This window comes from Alosa pseudoharengus, unplaced genomic scaffold (assembly GCF_046254945.1).
Source record: "Alosa pseudoharengus isolate Yale_2024_CS ecotype anadromous, Long Island Sound unplaced genomic scaffold, YU_APseudo_1.1 YU_APseudo_1.1_scf_15, whole genome shotgun sequence".
Taxonomy (NCBI): Eukaryota; Metazoa; Chordata; class Actinopteri; order Clupeiformes; family Clupeidae; genus Alosa; species Alosa pseudoharengus.
Window position 1 is genome coordinate 18069728 of NW_027468620.1, and position 10000 is coordinate 18079727.

The 10000-nt window shown below is 41.9% G+C and overlaps 2 protein-coding genes across 2 annotated transcripts in view; both read left to right on the forward strand.

Annotated features, from left to right (window-relative positions):
- Positions 1-943, forward strand: part of prkceb (protein kinase C, epsilon b) — a 113265-nt gene extending 112322 nt beyond the window's left edge. Inside the window, exon 15 of the mRNA XM_076285774.1 lies at positions 1-943. This exon is cut by the window's left edge and continues 2419 nt beyond it. The gene's annotated coding sequence lies outside the window, so the exon portion shown is untranslated.
- Positions 944-4634: 3691 nt separating this feature from the next.
- epas1b (endothelial PAS domain protein 1b) overlaps positions 4635-10000 on the forward strand; it is a 42489-nt gene continuing 37123 nt past the window's right edge. The window contains exons 1-2 of the mRNA XM_076285776.1: positions 4635-4820; positions 5066-5128. Of these exons, the coding sequence (XP_076141891.1) occupies positions 5103-5128 (26 nt within the window). The 5' untranslated portion in view covers positions 4635-4820; positions 5066-5102. The remainder of the gene's footprint in view (positions 4821-5065; positions 5129-10000) is intronic.

Consider the following 10000-nt stretch of genomic DNA (forward strand, 5'->3'; position numbering starts at 1 on the left):
CTATCTCTCATTATGTGTGTGTCTTCCTAAGTGTCTCACTCTTTCATGTCTTTATCCCTCTCACATTCCCAGTCCACTGTCCATTTTTAAATATATATATATATATATATATATATATATATCTGCTGTGATGCTTTGTATCTGCTTTGTACAAATTGAATCAACAATGAGTTTGAAGCAGACACAAATCCATATTTGTGTCTGCTTCAAACCACATCTCTCATACAGAAAAAATAATAAGTACACATACCAAACGCTGAGCTCCTTTGTCTAACCAAATATGTCACATCACACATCTGTGTGTTTTGCTTACCACAACAAATCCACTGCTTAGACTTTTTCCAATGCCCTCTCTCTCTCCCGCATTCATTTTAATACTCTGAGCGAGTTTTTAATCTTGTATTACTTTTAAGAGCTTACTCCATATAGGAAACACTCACAGTCTGTTGTAACATGACTGAAACCATAAGGTAAATATTTACGTGGCAGAAGAAGTACCTCTTAAATTAAGTGCAGCATCCATGTCCAAGTGTAGTATTATGTGTATGTACATACAGGAGAATTGTACATGCAAAACATGGCGCCCATTGTGTTTTCTATTACAGTGTGATGCATATGCTTATGTGTATTTAAGTTTAGGTTGTCTATGTTTGTTTTGTTTTGTTCTTTTTTATTGTTGTGAAGCTATGTGTAAAGGTCGTCACCCAGATTTTTTTTTTTATTAATGTCATTTTTTTAATGCCATTTTTTTTGTTCTGTAATCCCAAATGGTTGCCCACTCGGTCTGATCTGGTCTGGCGTGAGTTAGGGCCAGACTCATTCTAAAGTCAGCTTCTGTCCGGGACTGTAAGCATTTTACTGTGTGCCAAATGTACTGTATTCAAAAGGATGTGAATGTGTATTGTTTGTTTTGGAACCTATTAAATACAATGATGTCAAAACAGTTTTGGTCTTTTGTGAGTGTGTGTGTGTGTGTGGGGGGGGGTTATTTGGAATGGTGCACAGAAGCAGACTCACCAGGCTTGTTTGCCTAGTTCATACAGTACACATTGAGGGAGAATCTATTTGCACAAGGAGCCTTTTATTGTTTTACAAATGACACTATAACTATGATATGAATACAATCGATGGTGATATTTTTGCTACAATCCAGGTCCAAGTCGTAGGACTTCCTTGAATTGATACTGTACTCATGTCCTCTCAGGCACAGGTCTGATAAATGACGCAAGGTTCAAACGAACATTACTAATTAACTCACTCTTCTGTCTTACAACCTTATCGGGTAAGCTGCCACTCAATGGGCCTCATTCAGTCATCAGCTGCTATCATAAAGCTCAGCCACTGGGTCTAAGGTGAAATAAAACTTACACTCAACAAGCACAGCAGTTGGTTGCATCAAATGGTGACTCGTGAAATCAGGGCTTTTAATAAAACATTTATATTTTATACGGCTTGTTTTTCTCTAAAAAGACTGTAAAGAGTATAGTTAGTTATAGACCATGAACTGTGGCATATGGTGTAGTGGATGTGGGTGATACTATGACGGCAGACACCATCACAGAGCCACTTCTGTAGCTCTTAAACAACACAAAAGGAACGTTTGGACTTGGAACACAAAAGTTTGACCTATAAGCAAAGCCATCAGGCACTAGCTGCCCCCTGGGTGTCCCCAGTGCCCTTCACTATGCCTCTGGCTGGAGAGGCTCTGTGTAAGGGCTCGCTGGAGGACCCTGCAAACAGCACCCTCCGTCTCGCATGGCAGAACCAGTGAGGTACTGACCATTGGATGTATTGGGACAAATCCTGGCTGGCCGCCTCATCAGAGGGTGTTCAGTGTTCAACCATCTCCAAGAATCCAGAGTTTTTATCCAGTCCTCTAAAGGCCTTACCTGTGTTCCTGCCGCAGGCTCTCTGGTTGTGTTGGACTGCCAGTGGGACGAGGAAACAGAATGAGGTGGTGTTTGAATTTGCTCTGCAGGTCCGTCTGGAAAGGATCCCTTTGACGCCTTTCCTGACCTTCCCGTTTTACGACTTCCAGATGTGTAACCAGAGGTGAAATTAAATGTACTTTAGTGCATTCAATTCTTACCAAAATTTCTAAAAAACAGCAAACACATCTTTATTGTAAACAGAGATGTTTTAAATGCAGTTATTCACACAATTCCAAAGAAAATACACATTTTTGGTGATTCGGAAACAGATCGTTCTTGCCTGACTGATCTGTAGAGCAAATTCAAATTTGTTAACAGGTTTGCGTAATTTCACCCTGGCTAGATTAGGGGAGAAAAAGAGAAGAGCAAGAAGTGAAAAGAGGAAAGAGATAAAAGTGCAGTGACATGAGAGACAGGAGCAGGAGCGTACCTTCAAAAGACTCTTAAAGACCCAGCTCTTCAGAGAGTATCTCCTCTTGTAGCACTACCTACAACTAGACTTGCTCATTCTAGCACTACCACCTGACTAGAACTGACACTTGACTGTATGGAAGTAACACCAGAGACTTTCTAATGAGGAGACACAGCACTCAAAAAATCCTCCATAGAAATGCATGAGTTAGTTTGTAACGCCAATATGGCCGTTGTCTACACATATCCCACCCCTTCCTCGGCAAAATGTCGACATATGAATACATTGGGCCAATCATGTGGTATTATGTGAATACATTGAGCCAATCATATGTTGTGTTGTGAAGACATCTTCCCAATCATGTGTTGTGAACTCGCCGCTGGAGCAAGATTGGTGTCGTGAAGCCTTGCGCACGCGCATTTCTGTTGAATAGGATGCCCAATGAGTGCCCAAAAAACGTTGCTATATGGCCGCCGAGTGGAGGGACTTGCCTAAAAGGACTTTGGTAACACTCACTGCTGCACTAACTTGTCCTTATTGCACTCTATCTTGATTGTTTCCCTTGTTGGAAGTCACTTTGAGTTAAAAAGTGTCAATGCAATGTAGCCTAATGTAATGTAACATGAGATGGAATCAGGAGAATTATTACATTAGCGCCTGCAACAATTTCTGAGAAATCACAACAGCTGGTGTGTAAAGTAACAATTTGGGGCAGTTCTGGATCATGGCTTCCATTACTCAAACACTCAAAGAGCACATAACCTTGAACAAGGATTCTGCAAGGTCTTGGTTGTTTCTCTTTCCTAGTCAGACCATGTTTGAACTCAAGTTGGCTAATGAGCTCAGAAATTTGAAAAAAAAAAAACTAGAAAATGAAACCAGTGCATGAAAATATAAATATACTATATTAACATACAATGCAAAACAAACTTTTATTTGGAAACAGTTGGCAGGAGTCATAGTTGATTACAACTGACAGTTGAAATGGCTGAACAGTTAAATAGTTAAGTAGTTTAAGTAGTTACAGTAGTTGTAAATTATTTAATAGTGAATTATTGTAGTGAGGACATTTATTTTGAAACAGTTGTGGGCAGAGGAAATAGTTGAACAGGATCTGTAGTCTTAAGAGAGCCAGATTGTACAGTATGCTTAAAGCCTGAGACAGAGTAGGCCTTTCTAGTTTAAAAGTTAAATGTAGATGGATGTTGATAGACAGAAAGTTGAATAGATGTTGATAGGCAGATTGTTTAATGGATGTTGATGGGATAGTTTAATGGGTGGATGAGTGAATGGTTTAAAGTGGATGAATGGATAGAAAGTTGGATTGAATGTGCCTTATATCCTTATCCTTATATGTAGAATGGAGATACACAGAGAGAGTTGGCCTAGTTGAGCAGAAAGCAGTTGATACAGGTGCAATCAGTTTAACTGGCTTTTTGATGGGGCCTAGTTTAGCAGCTGGAAGTTGATACAGGTGCAAATCAAGTTAATTAGCCCATTGTGATGTCATAGTGCCAATGCAAAGTCTATGGGGAAAAATAAGCTTGTTTTTTTTCTCAAAAAGTATAAAGTTTACAAAAGTGAAAAATATATTCCTCAAGTGTCCTTTTCAAGACCTATGTTACAAAGTTTGAACAAAGTTTCTATGTTAAACGGTTAAAGCTGAATTAGATGCAGAAATGTGGTGGGAAGAATAATAATAAGAAGACTTCGGATAACAGAATAGTGCATTTTCATGCAATGTAAAAATCTGAAAATGGGCATCCCTGCAAATTGTTCTTCCACAGGTGCATGCTCAACAGTGAACTAAACACGTGTGGGGGCGTTTATTTGGATCAGCTGGGATACAGTGCAAGCGAATTAGGGTGTCTTGCATTGGCCTACCCAGGCATGTAAAACGGGAACGCTTGAGCAAGACCAGGCTTGCGTGAGAATATGCGGTTGTATAACACCTGATTTAAGCACACTTACATACGAAACGACGTCGACGGATTTGCGCACATTACTCAAAGTATGTCTGGCGGGAGACAACTCCAACGAAGGCTAAACATTTATGTGCAAACGTTCTCAAAGTTAATACTGTTAACAGTGTGTCTATTTACCATTTCCATTACGAAATGTTCGATCTTGTTTTCATTGTGTAGTCTATCATCTCCACTCACAAACCTGCTGCGAAACTGACCAACATATAAAAGTGGGCGGTGTGGAGTGGTGGGTAGGGGGCTGTTCACTCAGAGAGAGCTCACCAGTCATGTAGCAGTAGTCGATTGAGTGCCTGCCACTCAGAAACAACCACCAATCACGAGAGCGGTGATTGATTGAGCCGCTGTCACCGGACAAGCGGCGAGTTCCCCGTCCAGAAGCTTGAAGTTTCAGATCATTCATCCAACTGAAGTGAAGTTACTTTGACAACGACGAAGTGAATCGACTCGTCACGGGGTGCCTTTTAACCTCTGGATATTATCGTGGCTCTCTAGGTAAAGGGCTGTACAATCCTCGGCAGTGTTCTGAGACTGTATAGCCTAACCTGTGGATTGTCCTAATGTAGGACGATCTGTTTTGGACAGTATTTTTAACAATAGACAAAACGACGTAATTATTGTGCTTAAATTAACAATTTTAAATGTCTACCTGCCCTTGAGTGCGTGTTTTTTCGTGACGTTTCAAAAGTTTTGATTTATTTTTCACTTGTTGCGCATTGAACCGGACGCACGGGAACTAGAGGACAGCTTGTGTAGTCCTGATCTTCAAACGCAGAGATGACAGCCGAGAAGGACAAGAAACGGTGAGTTGTGTTATGTTTTTATATATATATATATATATATAATGCGTCTGGTATTTTCACAAATGTTCCTTAGACTGACAAATGTTCCTTTGCCATTTACCGAACTCACTGTTAACCAGGTAACCTAAAGAACATTGGTTAGTTACGGCTTTAGGACATTGGCATGGGTCAAATAGTTGCTACTTTCAAAGGGTTTTTTCTATTTTATTTTGCGATGTATATGTGACTAGGCCCATTGGAATCATTATATAGTTAACAAAGAATGAAAAGAAAACGATGAAATTGACAATGAATTATAAGAACCCTATGGTAAGGTGTGCATAAGAAGTTTCAGTCAAGAAGATGAAGGCTAGGTCAATAAAACACCGTATTTTGCGTATTCCTTCCAATTTTGTAAACCATTCAGGTCTATGAAGAAAATACACTTTTAAATCGAACTAAATATTAGGCTAATTAGAGATTAAACGAGAGTGTCCGACCATTACATAATTGCACAATTTACAAGTGCGTTGGCCTTTTAATCATAATTACAGCAAGTACTAGGCCAACAGTACATCCACACGGAAAAGGCAATTAAGAGACTGGTGGGTATAAATATATTTTAATAGGCAGCAGGAAAGCAAAAGGTAACCTATAATTTTCCGCAATGGCTGTAAATGTATCATAAGTTGTCCATGTCTGAGTGAAGTGTCTAGTGTGTGATTTGTGATTAAACGCAAAAGGAGAAGGTTAATAAAACTCTAAGAGTAACCCATATTTGAGTCTAAGTTTGACACTGCAAAATATTATGTTTGTATGTGGTCCAATAAGTTTTGTGTTAAGGTTAATTTTTTTATGGACATCATCGTTACCTTCGGTAAAGAACTGGACAGCTATGAAAGATTACTATTGATGTTACGCATCGTACATCAAGTAATGTGTGCAAGATGACAGTTGAACTGGTCAGCACAATATTGAATGTCAAATAACGGTTCTTTGAGTCAAGCAGTACAAACTTTTAAACACTCAAATCTAAGCCTATACCACAAACATATCAATGTTGCATTTATACAGCGCTCTGATCACTGGTGACTTCGTACCTCAGCACTGGATACCAAAGAACCTGGGAATCAGGTCATCTTTGTTTTACCAATTCTCTATAGTTCACACAAAACATCTTGATCAATCCCCCACTGACTCAAACTATGGATTTGAACTCCAGACCATATGAACATCCAGGAACACGGAAAGATCTGATCTTTCCAGAACTGTGATATATCAAGGACTATTTTTTGTTCTGCTTGAACTAAGTAGTATGTCCCGGTGCCTGCATTAAATCCACAAAACATATGCATCTATTCCATGCATTCAGCATCTGGTCATGGTGGATATACAGTATTACAGAGTGTTGCCATTACTTAAGATGTATTTTGCCTATACAGTAGGTGCTTTCTTTTCTGTATATTCATATTGTGTGTGTGTGTGTGTGTGTATGTGTTTGTGGCTCAGGCCATATGTCTGTATCTCCCATAGCAGTTTAAGTGAAAGTGGAGCCTGGCTCCATGTATTTTCTATCCAACATTTTACCTCAGTGATCTGAAAAGAGAACACGCTGTGGGTAGGAACATTGATTAGAGAATAGTCAAAAGAATTGTTGATTAGAGGCGCTGAATGAGCCAGCGTTGTGGCCTTCTACTCTCTTCTCAGTTGTAAGAGAGGGTCTCAGAGAAAGAGAGAGAAAAAGAGAGAGGGAGAGAGAGAGCGCCTGGTAGTCTGGTGTTGCCTCGTGACTGCTCTCTCCCCCCTTAATGTGTTCTCTCTCCCTGCCCCATTATCAGATGAATCCCAAATGAGCATAACGTAAACAACAACTGTATGAAGGACCCAAGTGGAGGGGCCGGGATCTGTGTGATCGGGACACAGCGGTCCGGAGAGGATGTGGACGGCGACTGGGGGATATTTCCTCTTGGGTGGGGGGGGCAGACCTCCCTGTATACAAGCAGTAGCTTTCATAAGAGGATTCGGCAGCCATCTTAGAACTCTCCTCTATACATACAGGCCTGCATTTCTGAGAGCCGACCACAAACCCAGGGCACGTGTGGCTTGTGTTTGTGTCTCTGTGTGTGTGTGTGTGTGTGTGTGTGTGTGTGTGTGTGTGTGTCTGTGTGTGTGTGTGTGTGTGTTTGTGTTTGTATACCCTATGTGTTTATGTAAGAGCCCTGTCCTTAACTCTGTAATGGCTAATATAGCCTGCTGTTTACTGTTGTGCGGGCTGAGTCAGGCCTGATAGGAGGAGTGATTGGACTCCTAATGTCGTGTTTATGGGAGAATCTGCCTCATTCTGCCTCATTCTGTATGAAGCGAGGCCTCCTGCTGCCTCGGTTCTAGCCGTTTATTTATGCAGCGCCTTTCCTCACATGCCAGTGATTCCGAGAAAAAACACAAGGGGAGAAGGAATACGAAATATGCACAATCTAAAATGGCATCCTGCATGTACACTGCACAAATTTCCATAGGGCTGAATATGGAAGTGGCCTAAGATGGGAACATAATGCAGTTATGCTGAAACAGTGTATGTCAGCCCCCACTTCACATGCAGTTGTCCTCACATACTAAATGTAACATTAAATTAATGTATTAACATGTTTACACTAGTGCAGTGATCATTGTACTACATGAGAAGTAAATGGTATTCTTAGTGACTCACACATGATGTGATGTAGGAACTCAGAGACCTCTGGGTTCTGATGCACTTTTCTTATTCAGGTTTGTTTTGACGCCTGTCTCCTAAAAGGTTACGTCATCTCACATTGTCCTGTCCCGTATCCCTGGGGTCAGATTGCAAACTTTTCAGACACACACACACACACACACCCACCCACACACACACACAGTGAGTGTGTTTCTTATTTGTGAAGAGAAGGAGAGAGACAGAGAGCAGGGAGAAAAGGCCATGCTCTGTGCGGTGCCCTGTCCACTCAGTGCCTCTGGTCTGCTGAGACTGCAGTGTCCTGGCGCTACGCCCGTCAGCACCGGGCCTGCCAACATGCCAGGCTTGCCAGGGCCTCTGTGCAAATACTGTCCCCGCTTTGCCTCCCTCTGAACCATCCCCCCCCCCACCCCCCCGAACCCACTCATCCCTGCGGCCGTGAGGTTTGATCCTCAGTTTAAGGGTGGAACTGAGGGCCATCCATGGCCTTGCTCCTCGATGCTGTGGCCTCGCGGTGGAGGAGTGAGGTGTGGGGTGGACGCAACACAGGTGGAGCAGGTTGGTCCTGATGAACTTCAGAGTGTGTAGTGGAGGCTCTTTCCTGAGGGATGGGATAAGGGGCAAACAGTTCCTGGATTTTTGGATCAGTTTTTCTTTTCTTTGTAATAGCCTATACTGGATGAGATTATGGGCTATGCTAGATAAGATTGGAAGAAGGGGGGATGGGTGACAGTGGGAGAGACTCTCTATTTTGCCCTCAGAATCACACACAGACAAACACACACACACACACACACCACTTGTCTTTATAGAAGTGATGAGAGTCTGTTTTTGTATGGATTTGGAGGGCTTGCTTACTGTTTGGATACATAATATGAGGGCTTCCAAAGATACCTAAAGTGGCTCCTCCATCTGGAGTGTCTCTCTAAAGAAACATGAACCTTTATTGTGACAACTCCTCAGGAGAGGCTATCTAACAACCACCCACCACCATCCCTCCTAGTACACACACAAACATACATACACACACACACACTCAACGATCCCTCCAGGCCTTTGGGGCCTTACAGGGTGGGGCACAGTTGGGTTCCGTGTAGATTCTGTATTTTCAGTTCTGGTTCCTTGGTGTCTTCTTCCCATCCTTCTTCAGTCTATCTCTCTCTGTCTCTCTCTCTCTCTCTCTCTCTCTCTCTCTCTGTCTCTCTCTCTCTCTTTCTCTCTCTCTCTCTCTCTCTCTCTGTTAGAGTCTAGGTTTTGACCAGAGCCATCAACTGTGGGAGCTGTCCTACTCGGCTGGTCCCCAAGTCTCTCTCTTTCTCCTCTTCTTTCTCTCCCTCATGCTCAAGTTACCTCCACACCTCTCTCTGTCAGTTGTCTTAGTCTTCCTCGCTCTGGGCATAGAGGCTCTCTTTGTTTCTAGCAGAACACTGCTCTAGTTTGTGTGGATTTGCTCATGTGTATAATAATAATAATAATAATAATAATAATAATAATAATAATAATAATAATAATACTACTACTAATAATAATAATAATAATAATAATAACATATATTATTATTATTATTGTAGCAGTATTGACCATTGAAAACAGGTCCTCCCACACATGATCTCTTGTCCTTTGAGGGTATTGAATGGAAGCTGCAGTCTGCTGTTCTGTCACAGAACATGGGACTCACATTTCTGCCCAAGTTCAAGCTTGCTTCTATGTTCCTTGTCCAACTGTCTTGCCATCCAGCTGTCCTGCCATTATGTCTGACCTTTGTGAGCTGGCCTGGGATCAGCGCCTAGCTCGCAGTCACAGAGTAGTTCCCTTGCTCTTAGTCAAGGTCAATCAAGTCAGATCTAGTCCTTTCACTTCAAGTGCAGCCAAGTGTTAAGTCAGGTCAACTCCTGAGGAGAAATTAAGGTCGGCCCTCTCAGCTCTCCCTAGGCGCTTTTCCTTCACATGATCAGGGGGCCAAGAACAGCAAGGTTCGCACTCAAGCATGAACACACCTTGTTAAGCATCAATTTAGTGACTAAACACTTGATGGTGAAATATTGGAGGGAAACGGGATTGTTTTTTTTTTTTTTTTCATTTCAATGTATTTTACTTAATACAGCCCAGGTGCAAAACTTTGTTTGTCAGGTCCTGATCTGGGGTAGATTTGAGCCACATCTGTGCCAGAGCCGGGCTGGATT